The following is an 18,738-nucleotide window of genomic DNA, read 5'->3' on the forward strand; positions in this document are numbered from 1 at the left end:
TCCAGGAAGGCATTCCTTGGTATTTGCCTCCCCTTTGCAGTTTGGGCTGAGCCCCTCTTGCTTGCACGTTATTGAAGGGAGGCAGTGGTAATAGCTGCTAAATCCGGCAATCCCCAAGAGATGCCTGGTGCAAGTGGCCCCTGAAGTGTTTGACATTCACTCACTGCTCTCTTTGCAGCTGAAATGGAAGTGTAAAAAAGAAGACGAGACAAAAGGCGGCTACTCCAAGGATGTCCTCTTGAGGATTCTACAGAAGGTCTGTCCCGGCTCTGTCCCCTTCACCTTCGTCTGTGGCTGCTGTCCGGTCCTGGGGGGCCTGGCCTTGCACCGGGCTCTCTGACTGCCTCTGCCCGTCCGGGCTCTGGGTTCCGCTCTCATTTTGGCCCTTCTCGGCCCTGCTCGTCTTTTCTAATGAGGATGCGCAGTGGGCGTGCTGGTCGCTGCCCGCTGAAGCCCTGCTGACCAGAGGAAGCTTGTAGATATCAGACTCGGCTGTGCAGGGGCCTCCTGGGACCCACCTGAATGCAGCTCCCTCTTCTCATCCTAAGGCAGCTTTTTATTGGCTGTCCTTGAGAAACCAAGCCTGCATCTCCATTCTTCTGCTGCCCTTTTCTACTCCCTGTCGCTCTCCCATACAGCCCCAGCAGCCAGTGTTCTTTGGCTCTGCCATGCCATAGCCAAGCTTCCTGCTCATAAAGGATTCTCGAGCCATGGCGGACCAGGGTCTTAAACAGAACACAGGACTCAGCCCCGTCTTTACAGTCCCTTCTGGGAGGGACAAGTCACAATTTCATCCTAGGCAGCAGCTCTAGTGTGTCTTTTCTTTAAATCCTTACCTTCTGTCTTGAAATCAACACCATAGATTGGTTGCAAGTTAGACGAGCAGTCAGGGCTCAGAAGTGTCTGAAGTCAGATTTGAACCCAGGACCTCCCCTCCCTAGGCCCAGCTCTCAATCCACTGAGCCCCCCAGCCGCTTCTAGTGTGTCTCTTCTATTCAAACAGTCTGACCCAGGGGGTAAGCTAGTGGGTGACCCAGAGTCTCTCTTTGCCCCCACAGTATGGTGAAGTGCTCAACCTGGTCATCTCCAGTAAGAAGACGGGGAGTGCTGTAGTGGAATTTGCTTCCGTCAAGGCTGCCGTGAGTACCAGAGTCTGGAGGTGCAGTTAAATCACAGGAGGCCTGGGAACCCCTTTGGGACAAACTTATATGACCCTGTGGACCCTGTAACCAGGAGGGTTCAGAATAATGCCTAGTCAAGGCTCAGGTTCCTCGGAGGAGTCTCCTTCTGCTTAGCTAGATTTCTTCTCTTGGATAGTGGGAGATGCTCAATTCTATATAGAGGCAGAGCCATGAAAATACTTTTTTGTAAAACCTTTACCTTCTGTCTTAGACTCTGTACTAAGTATCAGTTCCAAAGCAGAACAGCGGTAAGGACTAGGCGTCAAGTGACTTGCCCAGGGTCACACAGCTAAGAAATGTCTGGGGTCAGATTTGAACTTGGGGCCTCCCATCTCCAGGCCTGGTTCTCAATTCACTGAGCCACCCAGCTGCCCCCAAGAGAATATACTTAGTCTGATTTGTAAAAATATGGTATAAGTGCTACAAATGAGACAGTTTTTGTTGACTATACCAGGACCTTCCTTTTTTCTGCCACTTCTAAGAGCCATTGCATGTTTCTCTCCACACCCTTATACCCCTGCTCCTTCCTTAGGGTCAAATAACATTCGGTCTACTTTTTTTGAAGGTCATTCTATTCAGACCTCTGCACAAAGGGCTGGGACCTTGGCCCACCACTTGTTAAAGGTTATCTGGCAATTCTGAGGGACTTAGGACCTCCTGAGAAAGAACTGTTGGAGTCGGAATTGAGATGGAAGCATTTTTCGCTCCTTTATTTGGGTTTATGTTTTCAGAGTTTTGGTTTTATAAGATTATTGAGGGGGCATCTGGGTGGCTCAGTGAATTGAGAACAGGCCCAGAGACAGGAGGTCTTGGGTTCAAATTTGACCTCAGACACTTCCCAGCTGTGTGACCCTGGGCAAGTCACTTAACCCCCATTGTCTACCCCTTACCACTCTTTTGCCTTAGAACCAATACACCATATTCTAAAGTGGAGGGTAAGGGTTTTAAAAAAAAGTTAAAAAGAAAAGATTATTCACAAAAATGAACAATATGGATATATATTTTGTGTAACAACTCAGATTGAATCGCCTGCCAGCATTGGGAAGGGAAAGGGAAGGGTGGGAGGGAGATAAGTTCAATCATATCATATAGGAAAACTTACATGAGAATTTGTTATTACATGTAGTTGGTAAAAAAAATTAAATACGTTTTTTTAAGAAAGGTTGTCTGGGCTTAAATGGTAGCACAAGACCAGCAATCTTGTCTCTGTTCCTGAGTTGGTTAGATGGTGTAACAACATGGTCAAACTATTGCCTTGGGCAGGTGCTGGCTGTCAAGAATGAAGTGGGCCTCGTCAATAACCCCCTGAAGATCTCCTGGCTGGAGGGTCAGCCACAGGGAACAGTGAGCACCGATGGCACCAGCTACTCTGGATTGCCACAGGTAGGAAGGCACCAGGAACCACGGGCACACCTTCCCCAGGGTCTAGGAAGCTTCCTGGGGAAAAAAGGGGGAAGCAGCTGCTCAGACTTTCCTCAGGGGCCTTTTCTTATCGGAATGAAGTTCCCTCAGGGAGAACGATGCAGACTGGGATGGATGGTCTTTTAGTACTTAAATTTTTTTTCTCCTTCCATGGTTTTCCAATAGGTTTGGTTTCTATTTTTGTGTGTTTTTTACTGTATATAATTATTAGTACAGTAATGTCATATGATATACAAATATTATTGGAGATTATTCACTGTTCATTTTTCTTGGACATTATAGGCCAGTGGTTTCTAAACTTTTCCAATCATGGACCCCTAATGATAAAAAATTCTTTGTTCATGCTCTCCCCATTAATATATTTACTTACAAATTATATACATGTATCACTGTACCAATAATTATATATTTTATATCTATTAAACTTGCATAAATCTAGAATTTTAAAAGGATGAGATGACAATGAAATAATGTTTCATCTAGTGCCAATAGTGAGCCACTGGAGCTTATTGAGTAGGGAAAGAATCTGGTCATATCTGCACTTTTAGAAAATTGCTTTGGCAAGTGTGGGGAGGATGAGATTAGAGAGGGGAGAAAATTGAGGCAGAAAAACCAATTAGGCAGTAATTGCAGAAGTCTAGATGAGAGGTGATGGAGGTCTAAAACTAGGGTAGTGGCTGTGTAGTAGAGAGGAGGGGATAGATGTGAGAGATGCTGTGGAGTGAGAAAATGACAATCAGGATTTGGTAGTGGTTATTAGATATGTGGGATGAAGGAGTAAGAAGGTGCCTGAAGTTATGAACCTGGATGACTGGAAGGATGGTCATCATATGACTTTATCAGTCATAGGGAAGTTTGGAAGAAGGTTGGTTTTGGTGAAAAGATAATGTAATAAAACAGGCAGCTGGGTGGTTCAGTGGATAGAGCACCAGACCTAGAGATGGAAGGTCATGGGTTCGCCTTGGACACTTCCTAGCTGCATGACCCTGAGCAAGTTACTTAACCCTCATTGCCTGGCCCTTACCATTCTTCTGCCTTGGTAGTAATACTTGGTATCAATTCTAAAGAGCTAAGGTCTGGGTTTTTTTAAAAAAAGAAAGATAACATCAAAAGATCTTCAATGAAGATGACAACCAGTTCATGCTTGCTCATCCCATAATGAAAAAGGGGGCACTTAGGATATTTACATCACAGCCATCAGGTGGCCTGGGTATAGGAAGAGGCATGCTGGGGTAAGACAGGTTTCCTCACCAGGGGCAAGAGCTGGCTTAGGTGCATTGGGAGTGGTTAGGTTCTAACTGTCCTGAAGGGCTGACTCCCCATTCAGAGGGGCATGTTGGGAGCTTTCATAATGGAGGCAGTGGGAGAAGTTGGGGAACATTAGGGGATAAAGCTGAGTGGTTTGTTTGGGGTTATTTCTGGGGATCCTGCCATCGGTACATAGGGCTGCTTCTCTCTGGCTTATCTGCTCAGAGGAATGGCGGTAGCACCTGCGCCTTAGGTCTGGTGCTTCTGGGAGGGAGCAGAAATCTTAGGGAATCTTTTCTCTTCCTCTTCCTCCTCCGTCTTGTGAAGAATCCAAACTTTTTGGTCTCAGGACACCTTTATTTTCTAAAAAATGACTAAGGACCTTCTCCTTCGGGTTGTGTGGGTTATGGCTATTGATATTTACCATATTAGGAATTAAAACAACTTCTTATTATTATGAAATAGTTTTGACTTCAAGAGGCTCTAGACCACATTTTGAAAACCATTGCTTTAGAGGAATAAACTGACTTCTGGGCAGAAGATAAGGTTCCTTCCCCTGGCACCTCCCCAGCTAACCAGATGTGCAAGGGATCCAGGAGGGAATTTGGACTCTCCCTCCTGCTTCCCCAACACTTGCTCTTGGGAGGAAGCCAAAGAACTTTCATTGTGCTCTTGTGGTTGCCTCGGTGTTATGGTGCTATGGTTCTCTCGTTCTAGAAATCTACTGCTTCCCTCCCATGTTTAATATAGGGAATGAAACCTGTCCATCAGGTGCTAGGGTGCGAATATCTGGACATGGGGAGATGCCTCAGGAATTTGGGATGGGTGAGGAAATAGTAAGAAGAGGAGAAAGATTGTCCCTAACCCTTGGTGCCCCCTGAGCTCTACCCTGGTGAGTGGAGGGCTTGTGCCCCTCAGTATGTTGGCACCAGAGGCCCTCCCCCTTAGGCAGCCCTAGGTCAGTTACCTCTGCTGCCCATGACCAACCCAGCAGTGAGAGGGCTGATTCTGTGCAGTCCTAGACACCCACAGGGACTTGTGAGAAGCAAAGAATTGGTTCTTAAGACAATCCTAGGGTCCTTCCACAAAGGGACGTTATTCTCTTACTTGTAAGTCTTTGATGTGGCAATAGTGTCCATTTTTATTATTTTTGGCATACACAGAGAGGCCTCTTGGCTTAGGGCACTGGTGTGAAAGCTAACAAGACAAGAGAAGTTATTTAGATTTACATTTTCTTCTGCTTTCATAAGCTTTGAAGAAGTCATTTTAGGGTCAGTCCAGCTTTAGAGTCTCTTGTTCTAATTCCCCAACCACAGCCCAAGGACTGTGTTTTGTTGCCCAATCCAAGGAGCCTGTTTAAGCTGGCAGGTATCCTCCTGAAGGACTTTTCTGGTGATGGGTCTAGGCAGGACAGGTGCTGGCAGCTTCTCAGTCCTCGCTGGGCACCGTGAGATCATCTGTAGCTCTGCCAAGTGCCAGCCAAGAGTCTGTCGTCACTCCCTCTATTCGGGGCTGTGATGAGAGAATTCTTCCTTCCCCCCATCTCTTCTAGACCCTGGCAAGAAAGTGTGAATCCCTTCCTCTCCCCTTAATTTCTGCTGAATTTCCCCAGTGCTTCTAGGGAGCCTTGTGCCAGGTGCTTTGATCTAGCGTCTGTAGCCGCTGATCCTAAGCTCCTCATTCTCAGGGTTGCCCACAGTATCTTCTGCTCTGAGTCTGATTTGGTGTCTCTGGTGCCACCACCCAGACCTTCCCATCTCGCCCTCTAGACCCTGACACTCATCGCTGTGGCTGAGCTCCTGTTCTAGGATGAGCTGTTCTCCCCATTTCTTTTCATCTTCCCACCCTCAGTCTGACTCGCTTTCTGCTCTGACTTCAGAGCCACCTTTCTTCTCCAGATCTGCATACCTGCTGCTTCACCCAGTCCTTGGCTCATTACCCCTTCCCGTTCACATCAGCTCTCCCCAGAGGCTACTCTGGCCCCATACCTCTGTGGGCCTCCCTCTGCCACATTCCTGCTGTGTCTCCCACTTGCTGCCTCTGCCAGCCTCTTCCCTGCTGGCTGCCTGCCTGGTCCGGCCTTGTGGCCATAAGGAGCTGTTTCCCTCCATCCTCCTGTCCAGGAAGTCATTCCCCACTTGTCCTACTGCACCCTGTGAGAGGAGGAGTCTGTGATGAGGCTCGAGCTGGTTCTTATCCCTCCTCCTGCCCTTCTTACCTCTTCCACTAAATGGGGATAAAGCTCACACTCAGCCTTTGGCAGTCAACAGTTCGGCCATCTCCCCTTGATTTCATCTCTTCCACCCCCCACCCCTACCCCTCGCACCCCATTCAGGCCCATGGGTCCCTGGGAAATTGCTCTCTCAGGATCTGCAGGACTTCCTCAAGAAGCGATATCCCCAGGTCCACTTTGAAGGAGAAGAAGGGGTCAGTGACGTCGGTGGGTGCCCCCTGGAGGGGCCTGGCGTCCAGGGAGTCGTCCTCTGAATACTCGTGCAGCGTTCCAGCCAGGGAGATAGCGGAGGGCAGGGTGGCCGAGTAGGCAGCCGCGTATGCAGGGGAGGGCTCCAGAATGTTGGGACAACTGCTGCTCTCGCGGTAGAGGCGCGGGGGTTTGGGTGGTGCCAGCAGCGTGGATCTGGGCTGCTCGTCCCCCCACAGGGGCAGGCGGCGGCCGTCCGGCCTTCCCCTCAGCTCCCGGATGACCTCCCGGTTACTGTATTCCTCATGGTCTCCCCCGGCAGTGCTGGCCTGGCTGAGCACGCTGCCTTGCCGTCGGAGTCGCCGGGGCCTCCCAAGGCTCAGACGTTTGAAGAAAGAGTTGTTGCGGAAGGATCCTTTCCGCCATGTCTCCATGGGCCTGAGAAAAGTGGGCCACCGTGGCTGCTCTTGGGAGGCCTCTTGGCCCACAGGTAGATGGACTCCCAGAGGTTCCGAGGCATGGGAGACAATGTGGGACTGTGGGCAGGACCCCAAGACCGCCTGGGTTTCCTGCTTGAGCCCCTGTGACTCTGTCCAGTCCAGGATTCCTGCCAGGGCACTGGAGAGCAGACGAGCCACCAAAAGTTGTAGGAAGATGCCCCACTGAGGAGAGGACAGAGCTGGGAGCCCCTGATAGGGAGCCACTTGGGCCCTTGAGATCCCAAGAGAGAAGACCCAGAGGGAAAAAGGCACTTACTGGAGTGAGAGCTTCTTGGGAAGGACAGGAACACCCTGGTGTGCTCCCCTGTGTGGGCAGGCCCCAGCCTGAAGGGCACCGTGTCGGGTCCCTGCTCCGTCTCTTCTCTCCTCTTCTCCCATCCAGCAGGTGCGGGGCTGCTCTCGCTCTGAGGCTGGTGCCTCCCAGGTTCTGATTAGTGGTTTGGCTGCTTGGGCTGGTGTGTGGCAGCCTCGGAGTGTTTTTGTTTTCAGCTGACTCAGTCAGGTGGGAAGCTGGGTTTCATGCTTTTGGGTAATTGCAGCATCCACATGTAGGGACTGGGGCAGCCGCTCCCGCCAACGCCCAGGGCCAGTAGTAGGGAGCTAGAAATTCCTCTGGAGGCCTTCCAGCAGGTGAGGCCAGGGCAGCCCTGCTTTATATATCGCTGTGTTGTTTCCATTCTCAGGATTGATCAGTGGCTTCATGGGGGAAAGCCTGACTTCTGGGTCCCCTGCCAGGAGTACGGGGAGTACAAGGAAGGTAGGGGTTAACTGAAAGGTAAAAGTGTGGCCTGATTGTTGGAGGACGAGGAGGGACTTGTTACTAGTGTTAGTGACTCATCATAGCCTGGTGCCAAGCCTTCATTAGCCTGGGCCCACAGACACGGATGGCGGGAAGGAAGGCAGAAGTGTTAGCGGGAGAGACGAGCTCAGCTCCAGCCCCTGGAGAATTTTCAGATTGAGGGATGGGGGAGAGGAGGGACTCTCTCCACCCTGCAGGCTTAAGGATATGACCTGGCCTCGTCTTCAGTCTAACATCCTGCCCAGCTGGATCTTAACTTGAATTTTTCCCCGACTCCACTGACAAGACAGGTTCTGTCAGCATTCTTCGAAGGAAGACACTTCCTTCCTCTGCATTTTACTAAAGAAGCTTTCAGAGGTGGCTTCCTGATAGCAGCAGAGCTAGAATGAGGAAACAAGATCCCAAGTTAGAATCTGGGACTCTGGGGCAAGATGAACATTTTCAAGTCTTTCCCTTCAAGCTGCCTTGGCCTAGAAACCAAGCTGTCATTTTGTTGCTCACGGCGTGTGGTGGTTTGTCGGGCCTGATGGTCTCACTGGGCAGCACGTTATCAGTTCTATGTTTAACTATTGGATCTTATTGTCTAGTGGTTGTGGGCCACAGGACAGCAGGACTAGAAAATGAACCGTAGAAAGTCTGGCCAGGACAGTGGTTCTTCTGGGAGCTGTTATCAGAGGGGGTGGGAAAATCAAGGTGCAGCCTTCCAGGGCTGGCTCTCAGAAGCCTAGGAGTTAGGCCAGAAGTTATCCCTTACTCACCCTGCACCTCAGCCCAGGTGTGCCTTCCTCCATTTCCCATGGAACATTGTTCCCTAGTTTTCTGTTTCCTTCAGTAGCAATCTGGCTCTTTGATGTCCACAGGATGGCTTCTTAACAGCATCTTTGCCCAGGTAGAGGCTGATGGGGCCCTCTGAGCTCTGTGCTGTGGTGTTCTGGAGGGCCGATGATAGAGGGGATTCTCATTCTTTGAAATGGTGATTCTGATCAGATCCCTCCCACCCCCTGCTGGAGGTGGGAGCAGAACTACTTCAACAGCCCCAAGGGAGGTGGTGCTGTAAATTGTGCTTTGCACCTTTCAGGTGTGGAGTTGTTGGCTCAGGTAGTTTAATTCCCAAGTTCCACCATCCCCCTGGCCCACTGAGACAGTTCACTATTATGAGCCTGGCATTCATTAAGCCAGCAGAGCCCTGCCCTGCACTATGTTGAGGAAATGAACCGGACCCATAGTTGTTTTCCTCTCTTGGGTGGAGCTTGTTTCAGAATTTGTTTAAGTTGGGGTGAGCCTTCTTTCCTTTTTTGCTTCTGCACCCTCACCTGGACACTAATCTAAAAGGCCCAAATGAAGTCCTCTTGGGAAGAAGGGTAACTCTGAAAAAGATGTGGCGTGGAGCAGGGCCCTCACTGAAGTCTAGAAGGTACCAGATCCCCCTGGCCCCAGAGCCAGCCTCAGGCACACCTTAACCCAGACGATGGCCAGGGTCTTGGCATATTCAAAGAAGCTGTCTTGACAGTGTATAGTAATAATACAACTTCAGTTTAAATTGCAAAGGGGACCGCTGTGACAGAAGTACAGAGCTCGTAGAGAGAAGGGATGAATAAAAGGAATTAGTATATTAAGGGAATGAATAGCAAGTGGTAAAGGCTGGGCTGAGTATGGGAGAATTCCACTCATTAAAAGGAGAAACTGGAACTGACTGCACATAGTGATGGGGTACAAGGAAGGGAATAGCTGGGGAAGATCACTGGGTGTATTTCAGCTGGCTTAGAGGGGCAGGAGGCAGGAAGCTTGTTCCCACAGTTTGGTTTAGAGGTGAGGCTCTTCTGTAATCTCTGCCGAAGACACAGCCACTATGAGAGGTGACTGGTGGACTCGGGATAAACCCCAAAGGCCTAGGGGAAGAGCCCGGCCACTTCTCATTTCACAGGCATCCTGGATGCTCCTTCTCTCTTTGTCCATTAGGGAAATGGGTTCTTGGCTGGGACCCAGGGGGCTCACCCTCCAGCTCCAACCAGGCTCGGCCTTGGGCCTTTCTGGGAAGGAGGTCATGCTGGACCTGGTGGTTGCCGCCCCTAACCCTGTCTCCTCTGTGTCCCACAGGGCTCCGTGCTGTCAGAGAGGGACTACGAGAGCCTCGTCATGATGCGCATGCGTCAGGCCGCAGAGCGGCAGCAGCTGATCGAGCAGATGCAGAGGGAGGATGAGGAGGGCCTGCCCACATAGCCCCGCAGAACCCAGCCCCTCTTCCCCTCCTCCCTCCTTCTCCCTTTTCTTAAATTAATACTTAAAATAAATTTTTTTAGAAAGAAACCGATTGTATCCGACATAAGTGACTGGCAGGAAGATGGTATAAGCGGAACTTGTCCTTATTTCTGAACTCTACCCATAGGCCTCCATCCATGCTGAGGCTTCCTCTCTGACAGCCAGGAGGGCAGCTGGAGGAGAAAGTGCCCGGGGGTGAAAGAGAGAGAACCCTGGGCCAGGCCTGAGGAGCAGCCGCTCAGCACAGTTCTTTATTGGCTCAGGCTAGCTTACAGTTTGACCCTGGGACCCCACCAGCCCGCTCCATTTCATGGTTGGGGAAATCTAGGATTAGATGCGTGCCCTCCCTGCCCCCCCTCGCCCTGGGACATTCCTTCTCCCTCTAGGAAGGCTCCCCTACTGGCATGGTGGGGCCCAAGCAGGCAGGGTGGCCTCTGTCCCTGTGGGCAGCAGCTTGGGCCAGGGAGCCCCGACGAGGCAGGGGGATGGCCGGCTGGGCCGCAGCTACTCCTTGTGCAGGCACCACACGAGGGTCTGGCCCACGCCTGTCATGCTCACCACGCGATAGCCCCGGGCCTCCAGTTTGTTCAGAACGATTCGGGGCGGGTCGTTGACACAGTACTCCCAACTGTGGAGAGACGGGGAGTGAGGGGAGCGTGAGGCGGGGCAGGAAAGGGGCTGGTGCCCTCCTACCCCGGGGCCTAGCGCTGAATCGCCAGCGTCTGTTTGCCTCTTCTTGTCTGTCGGAATGCTCAACTCCCTATCATCAAGTTTGGACTTCTGAGCAGATTAAAGGACTCCACTTGGAGCTGGGTTGCTCGGGGCAAAGGAGTCATTCTAGCAGCAACCCTCAGAGCTCTGGAGCCATGGGCTGGGATCTGCTCTTGTCCTCTCTTCCCTGGACTCCGCCAGCGTTGGGCAGCTAAGTGGCACTGGATAGATCACCGCATTGGGAAGGTTCGTCATGATGAGTTCAAATCTGGCCTCGGACACTAGTTTCGTGACCCTGGGCAAGTCACTTAACCCTTAAACCTGTGTGCCTCAGTTTCCTCATCTTTCAAATGGCAAACTGCTCCCCTATCTTTGCCAAGAAAACTTCAAATGGGGTCACGACTCAAAAGGACTGACTCGCCAGGATTTAGAGCCAAGGGTCTCTTCCCCTTCCTTGCAGCTCTGGCTGGAGAGGGCGCTAAGCCTTTGGGAAGAAAGCTGTCTTGACAGGCTGTAGATGACAATATTAGGCAAAGCACAGAGGAAGTGGTCAGCTCATTTAGAGGAGAAAAGCCTCGCATTGGGGCTTTGCAGCCTGTGGGATTTGTTCTTGGCATGAATTCTTTCTCTTCAGAAAGAACCTCTTCCCCCTGGTTTCCACATCTCACAGAGGAGACCAGGCTGAGAGAGAAGCCAGTTAGGTGCCATAGTGAGAAAACACACAAGAGGGAGAGTTTTAGGTCAGAAACTGGTTTCCGGAGCCCTCATGCTAGGGGAATTTGCACAGATTTGCCCTGCACTTCCTACTGGTGGCGGGGCTTTGTGAGGCGAAAGTGGTGCTAGCGGGTGTTAGTGTCCAAGGTGGATCTGACCGGTGGCTGAAAGACTGCTGGAGCTGACCAGGGAAAGGAAGGCCATCTGGGCAGCTAATTTCCTATGCTACCCCTCTAGAGTGACACGATGTGGAGGAGAGGGAGGACCCAGCGTTGTCCCCTCTACTTACAAATGGTTTCCCAGCATATTCCTCTTTGTGGCCCCCAAGTACTGCATCAGCTCCTCGTCAGAGAACTCATCTCCCACCATTGTGGGACCCACCTCCTGAAACAGGGAAGCCAGAAAGGGGTCACCCCTCTTCCTCCTCCCTTTGTATCTCTCTTGGCCCCACCAATGGTGGGGGGCTGAATGAACTCTCTTCCACTGGAAGAGCTGGCAGGATGGAGTTAATGCCCGCAGGGGTGTCAGGCCACAATAAAATGAGAGGGAGGAGGCCGATCAAAGAGGGGGACAGGAATGACCAGATTGGGTCACAGGCCAGTGACAGGCCCTTCCTGGCCCCTTTCATCTCGACCTCAACCATCTGGCATAGCCAGGTAATTAACACGATCGCCCCAGGGCACTGCCAGGGCCTCTCCGAGCCGTGGGGCCACCCCTTCATCCTCTTCATTCTGGGAGGCTTGTACCTCCTAGTGGGAGGAATTGAGGGCTCCGGAGCAAGCTGCTGGAGACACACCCCCTCTCCGACTTCCCAAGGAGCCGCTTGCGGGCCGCGGCGGCTGTGTGTAGCGCTTCTAGTGCTGTATGTGTGTCTGGCTGGCCGGGACTGTCCGGTGCTGTGTGTAGCTAGAGTTCTGATTGTGTGTGTGTCTCCGGAGGCTCCGTGACTCCGGCCGGCCGGGAGGGACGGCGTGTGGCTCTCGGTGTGTGCAAGTGTGGACGCCCGAGTAAGTGTATACGCAGCGTCTGCCAGTGGTAGTAAATGACTCTACTGCTCATTTAAAGCCAAGGCGATGGCTTTACGCAGCCCCGAGAGTCTCTTCTGTCCCAACTCCGTGCATCCGCCCTGTTCTTTTTTCCTAAAGCGCTTGCGCGGGTAGTCAGGTATCACCCGGCTTTTACCTGTGGCTGTGACCGGAGCGGGTAGTGTCCCCCTGTGGATTCGGAGGCAGGTCTAGCCCGGGCAGATCAACAGACTTCTGGCCCTTCCCTCCAGGGGGTGGGGCTGATGCCCAGAAAAGTCCTGCCCCATGGACTGAGAGCCAGGTCGAAAGGCCTGTGTCTACCGGGGCAGAAGGACCCAAGTGGCCACCTGGCTACTCTGGGGGAGGGAAGGGGAGGAAATCTGGCTGGTCTCCAACTCCGGCTCCCAGCTTGGGGGAGCTTCTGCCTCTCGTGGGGCGGGACTGGGAGTTGTAGCTGCGGCGGTAAGAGCGCAAGAAGGAAACCCGTGGCGTGGAGACCCGCGTGAGCCCAAGCTGGGTAGCACAAGAGAGCATCCTACCCCACCCCCACCCCCAATCTCGGAGCGGGTCAGCGCTGGCCCGGGTGCTAGGGAGGAGGAGATACTCACCATGCGGATCTGGGTACTAATGAGCATGTACGGCATGGTCCCTAGGTACCGCCCAGCTCCACTCGGGGGGCTTGGCGATCTCGGTCTCGAGTTCCGATCTCCGGACAACTCGGCGCTGGGAGTCAACGAGTCCCTCCCGACCGGAGACTCGACTCGGGGTCCCCTGCGTCCTACAGTCCCGTTACTCCAGCTCTGCCTCTGGGAGGTGCCGCCCCGGGTCTAGACAAATCCCAGGAAGACCGTCTGGTAACCGTCTGGCCAATCAGAAGCTGGCCCGTCCTGTGACGCGGTTCCGATCGCTCCCCAAAATTTCGAGGGACGGACCTCGATTTCGGGGCCAGGGCAGGCAGTGAGGACCTTGACCTCCTCACTGGAATGGCCAGCCCTCACCTCACTCCCTATCCCGGCTGGCTCAGCTTTGCCCGAATCAGGGCTTCGAACTTCCGAGTCTTTTATAAAATGTTTCTCTTAGAACAGTTGAAGCTCTTCAACCCCCTCACCTCTCCTGGACATTCATTCTATGACTATTTTTAGAGTCTCAATGGGGGCATCGAGGTGACTCAGTTGATCGAGAGCCTGGAAATAGGAGGTCCTGGGTTCAAATCTAACCTCAGACATTTCCTAGCTGTGTGACCCTGGGCAAGTCACTTAACTCCCATTGCCTAGCCCTTACCATCTTCTGCCTTGGAACCAACACACAGTATTGGTTCTAAGATGGAAGGTAAGGGTTTTAATAAACAAACAAACAAACAAATAAATGATCCTTGATTCAACTATTCTTTAGATCTCTTGAGTCTGCATGGATACCAATGGGAGTAGGGAAGCTGGTTATCCCTTCTCGCAGGAGGAGCAGACCTCCTTTTCTACTCATAGCTATCTCTCTTGTGATTTTTACCTTGTTCATTTTATTTTCCTCCCTTTTTTCTTTTTTAATTAGGTCATTTAAGGGCTTACCAATTAAAAAAAATCTTTTCAAAGATTCAGCTTTGAATTTTATCAGTCATATAATCTTGTTTTTATTTCAATTCATCTATTTCTTCTTTTAGTTTCAAGATTTCCTCTTTTGTGCTTACTTGGGATTTATTTGTTGATTTATTCGTGTTTTTTAATTGAAAATTCAGTTTATTAATCAATCATTTTTTTTCTGTGTTGTTAATGTATGTTAGCAGAGATCTATTTTTCCTCCTCAGGACTCATGCATCTCTCTTATGACATTACCAGACTTCTATCTCTATTAATTATAGTTCCCAGATCAGATATTATTTTTTTCCATTTCTTTGGGTAGAACAATCAATTAGTCAAATATTTAATGAGTTCCTATTACATGCAAGGCACCTTTACCTTTATAGGAGAAGATAAGGGATATAGGGAAGTATCCCTGCCTTCTAGGGTTTATAATCTATTTGAAGAGAGAGCTACATCTACATATTTTTTAGTCTGTTTTATAGTGGGTCCACACTAAGAATAGATTTCAGAGGTTCAAGGACTTGGTTCAGAAGAAATTACATCTTTGTTTCCACTAATCTTTATTTTCTATTGCAATTCTAATGTGTCTTGTTTTATACATTAAAAAAACAAAAACTTACCTTCTGCCTTAGAATCAACCCCCTATATTGCTTCCAAGTCAGAAAAGCAGTAAGGGCTAGGCAATGGGGGTTAAACTAGGATGTGTCTGGGGTCAGATTTGAATCCATGACCTCCTGTCTCTATTTTATACATTACAAAAAACATATACAAAAAAAATTATTTCTAGAAGAGGCCCAAAGATTTCATCAGATTTCCAAAGGGTCTGTGACATAAAGAAAGTTAAGAACCATAGATGTATTATGAGTCAGCAAACATTTATTAAACACCTACTAGATGCCAGGTACTGAGGTTCAACTCTAGGGATTCAAAGAAAGACAAAAGACAATCCTTGCCCTCAAAGAACTCACAAGTTTGGAACTACAAAGAGTATATAGAATACATTAGAGGTACAACAGAAGGCAGGAATTAAATGGAATCAGTTAAGCCCCCCTGTAGAAGGTAGGATTTTATTTTATTTTATTTTATTTTATTTTATTTTATTTTATTTTCCTAAAACCCTTACCTTCCGTCTTGGAGTCAATGCTGTGTATTGGCTCCAAGGCAGAAGAGTGGTAAGGGTAGGCAATGGGGGTCAAGTGACTTGCCCAGGGTCACACAGCTGGGAAGTGTCTGAGGCCAGATTTGGAACCTAGGACCTCCCATCTCTAGGCCTGGCTCTCAATCCATTGAGCTACCCAGCTTCCCCCAAAGGTAGGATTTTAACTGGGACCTGAAGTCAGAAAAGTCTTGAGGCCAAGATAAGGAGAAAGAGCAGACTGTGGATGGGGGTGAAAATAGCTGGGATTGGGAGATGGAGTCTCTTAACTTGAGGAACAGTCAGCAATGCAGTGTCATCATTTTAAAGGGTATGTGGTGAGGGAAATATAAGGTATAAGGAGATTGGAAAGGCAGGTGGAGGCTAGGTTATGAAGGACTTTGAATGTCAAAAAGAGCATTTTTTATTTGCTTCTGGAAGCAACAGTTTACTAAAGTTTATTGAGTAGGGGACTTGATCAGACCAGTGTTTTAGGAGAATCACTTTAGTGGCTGAATGGAAGATGGATCGGAGTGGGGGCACTCACCATCAGACGATTGCAGAAACTAAGGCACAAGGTGTTAAGGACCTGCCCTAGAGTGGTGGCAGTGTCAGAGGAGAGAAGGGGCAAAGATGCTGCAAAGGTGAAATCAAACTTTGGTAACAGATTGCCTATGAGTCTGTTCTAGCAATATAAGGCAGTATACAAATGACAAATGAAAACTATAAAGTAATGCACTATAAATAAGCCTATTCTTTATCATACTAATCTCCACAGCAGCAACAAACGCCTTTCTACATATTTTCAAAGTCAATGATGACCCAACTCTAAGGTTGTTTAGATCTGACTGATTGTTTAATCACATATTCCTACAATCTTCTTTTCCTTTCACCTTTGAAGAAATTGGCTCCTCTCTCATCAGTCCATTCTAAAATTTAATATGTACTTGCACTTTATGACTAGGTGCTATACACAAAACTTTCTCTCTCTCTCTCTCTCTCTCTCTCTCTCTCTCTCTCTCTCTCTCTCTCTCTCTCTCTGTCTCTGTCTCTCTCCCCCTTCTCAGCCCCAGGGTGACAAAAAAAAAAGTTTTAAAAAACAGCCTCTGGTGTCCATTGCTTGGGGAATGGCTGAATAAATTATAGTACCTGGTGGTGATGGAATACTATTGTGCTGAAAGGAATAATGAACTGGAGGAATTCCATGTGAACTGGAACAACCTCCAGGAATTGATGCAGAGTAAAGGAGCAGAACCAGGAAAACATTATACACAGAGACTGATACATCGACCGTAATGGACTTCTCTACTAGCAGCAATGCAATGACTCAGGACAATCCAGAGGAACTTAGGAGAAAGAACATTATCCACATCTAGAGAAAGAACTGTGGGAGCAGAAATGCAGAAGAAAAACATATGATCAATCACGTGGTTTGAGGTTTTGGTGTTAAAAGAGCACTCCACCACAAATATGAAATAGGTATTGAACAACAATGCATGTATAACCCAGTGGAACTACTTATCAGCCCTGGGATGGCGGGGGAGGGAAGAGGGGAGAAAAAATATTCTAAATAAATTATTTTTTTAAAAACTGCTCTCAAGGAGCTCACCTTCTATTGGGGGGAGACAATATGAAAACAATCATGTACAAACAAGATACATACTGGATAAATTGGAAATAATCAGACAAGGGAAAGCACTAGAATTATGCCGGATCAGGAGATGCTTCCTGTGGAAGGTGGGATTTTAGTTGGGACCTGAAGGAAGTTAGAGAACCAGGAAGCAAAGGAAGAACAGAATTGTAGGCCTGAGGGATAGCCAATAAAAATGCCCAAAGTCAGGAAATGGTGTATCTTGTGGCAGGATTGAAGTATAAATAGGGGGCTGGTAGGTGACTCAGTCGATAGAGAGTCAAGTTTAGAGAAGGGAGGTCCTGGGTTCAAATTTGCCCTTAGACACTTCCTAACTTTGTGACTCTGGGCAAGACATTTGACCCCATTTGCCTAGCCCTTACTGTTCTTCTGCCTTAGAACCAATACTTAGTATCAATTCTAAGACAGAAGATATGGGATTAAAAAAAAGAAGATATATAAAGGAGTAGAGGGGAAGGATATATGATGAATAAAAATAATACCCGCCTTCAAGGGCCTAATCAGATGATATCCACAGGAATAAATATAATGCAAATCAAAATAGTAGAAAGTATTATGAGAGCAATATTAGTACAAAGAGGTAGATATTGGAAAGGGGGAAAGAATACAGAGAAATGATTGATAACTCCAAGGTTGTAAGAATATATTGTCTCTCCCAGAAACAGTCAATGAGATGAGGTTTCAAGCTCCACATATTGGAATCCAGGGAGGAGGCAGAGTTTTGTTCCCATAACCCATTGGCTTGGGGTAGCACTCAAATGCTAGCCTTAAGTCTATTAGCCAGTAGCTTTGCTCTGGAGAAAACTAAGGAGGGAGATATTTGCAGACAGCATTTACCTCCAGGCAGCTGGCCTTGCTGTGTCTGGCAGAGTAGGTGTGCAGATGCAGAACCAGATAGAAGGCTCTGTCCCAAACCATCCTGCATCCCCTCCACTCCCACCCTCCATCCCTCTACCCCCCACTCCACACCACCTCTGTTCCATTTCTGCTGCCAGATACCATCTTTAATATCCGGGAGGGAAATGAATTCCCCTGCTCTGTCTGCCCATCTGGCCTCACCTAAAGCAGAGAAAGAATTATGGAAAATGAGGAAGCTCAGAGACTGCTCATGTGAGGCGAGGAGGAATAATCCACACTCCTCCCTTCCTGCTTTTTATTAGATTCCCCTGAAAGTGCCATCTCAGGAACCTATTTCTTCTCTAACTGGGGCAGTCACAGCGAAGGGAGCAGCTTAGTTTCTGCTCCATCCTCAACACCATAAAAATAATACCTTACACTAACTGCCTTCTCCTCGACTGGTTCTAACAAGAGCTCTGGGAAGTAAGTGCGGTAGGGCAGGTCTCCTTATCCCCATTTTACAGATGTGGCTCAGAGGGGTTATGTGACTTATCAGCCAGTAAGTGGTAGAGCCCAGGCCTTGTGACTTGTAGAAAGGACTCTAGACCTGAGCCCTAAAGGACTTGGATTCCAATTTGAGCCCTGCCACTTACTGTATAAGCTTTTCTTTAAGCCTCAGTTTCCTCATTTGAAAAACAGGATAATAGTATTGCTTACCTAAGCAAGGTTCTTGTTAGTGTAATACCTGTGTCAGAGAGTTCTCAGATGACACGCCAAAGACTTGGGTACACATCAGGGAATTTCTCACCTATCCAGTTTGATTCATTACCCCCATTCAGAAAATCAGGGACCCTCAGTATATTATAATACCTACTGAGCTGCCACTTGTTTGCCTTGCAAGGACAAAATCCAAAGAATAAAAATGTTATTTACAAGTTAAGAAAAATAAATAGAGTAGTGAGAACCCATGGAAAATATCGACAGTTGCCAATGAGTAAACCTTTGCCCGGAGATCTGAACAGCCTCATCTTCTTACAGTCCTGCACTGAACAGGACTTCCAGAAAGCATTACCTCTTCTACATCAGGGTAGTGCCTAAGGTCCCTCTCGACAACTTCCAGCAGGTGGTGCTTTATTCTCTTCTCAGTTCCCAGCTGATCATAGGGTCCATCAACTATTCTTCAGCCCCAGAGTTACTTACCTCTTTGCCTGTTACTGTCCACAGCATCTAGCCGGTGGGGGTCATTGAGAGCCTTTTTTC

At 48.9% G+C, this 18,738-nt stretch overlaps 3 protein-coding genes across 3 annotated transcripts in view; 1 reads left to right on the forward strand and 2 right to left on the reverse strand.

Annotated features, from left to right (window-relative positions):
* DNAJC17 (DnaJ heat shock protein family (Hsp40) member C17) overlaps positions 1 to 9,879 on the forward strand; it is a 38,416-nt gene extending 28,537 nt beyond the window's left edge. The window contains exons 8-11 of the mRNA XM_044665122.1: positions 179 to 256; positions 1,059 to 1,139; positions 2,445 to 2,564; positions 9,670 to 9,879. Of these exons, the coding sequence (XP_044521057.1) occupies positions 179 to 256; positions 1,059 to 1,139; positions 2,445 to 2,564; positions 9,670 to 9,792 (402 nt within the window). The 3' untranslated portion in view covers positions 9,793 to 9,879. The remainder of the gene's footprint in view (positions 1 to 178; positions 257 to 1,058; positions 1,140 to 2,444; positions 2,565 to 9,669) is intronic.
* On the reverse strand, positions 6,183 to 6,707 carry C2H15orf62 (chromosome 2 C15orf62 homolog). The gene has a single exon (XM_044665123.1). It carries the CDS (start codon positions 6,705 to 6,707, stop codon positions 6,183 to 6,185), a length of 525 nt encoding a protein of 174 aa, XP_044521058.1.
* Positions 9,880 to 10,055: 176 nt separating the features above from the next.
* On the reverse strand, positions 10,056 to 13,088 carry GCHFR (GTP cyclohydrolase I feedback regulator). The gene is made up of 3 exons (XM_044662206.1): positions 12,890 to 13,088; positions 11,546 to 11,640; positions 10,056 to 10,459 (listed from the first exon to the last, which is right to left on the reverse strand). The coding sequence occupies exons 1-3, from the start codon at positions 12,923 to 12,925 to the stop codon at positions 10,336 to 10,338; spliced, it is 255 nt and encodes an 84-aa protein (XP_044518141.1). The 5' UTR covers positions 12,926 to 13,088; the 3' UTR covers positions 10,056 to 10,335.
* Between the last annotated feature and the right edge of the window lie 5,650 nt (positions 13,089 to 18,738).

This window comes from Gracilinanus agilis, chromosome 2 (assembly GCF_016433145.1).
Source record: "Gracilinanus agilis isolate LMUSP501 chromosome 2, AgileGrace, whole genome shotgun sequence".
Lineage (NCBI taxonomy): Eukaryota > Metazoa > Chordata > Mammalia > Didelphimorphia > Didelphidae > Gracilinanus > Gracilinanus agilis.

What these genes read in the sequence shown, in the direction of transcription:
- GCHFR (XM_044662206.1), bottom strand. Translation starts at nt 12,925, where the DNA reads ATGCCGTACATGCTCATTAGTACCCAGATCCGCATG. An exon ending in TTAGTACCCAGATCCGCATG is followed by an intron (nt 11,641 to 12,889) that starts GTGAGTATCTCC and finishes TCCCTGTTTCAG; the next exon opens with GAGGTGGGTCCCACAATGGT. An exon ending in AATATGCTGGGAAACCATTT is followed by an intron (nt 10,460 to 11,545) that starts GTAAGTAGAGGG and finishes GTCTCTCCACAG; the next exon opens with TTGGGAGTACTGTGTCAACG.
- C2H15orf62 (XM_044665123.1), bottom strand. Translation starts at nt 6,707, where the DNA reads ATGGAGACATGGCGGAAAGGATCCTTCCGCAACAACTCTTTCTTCAAA.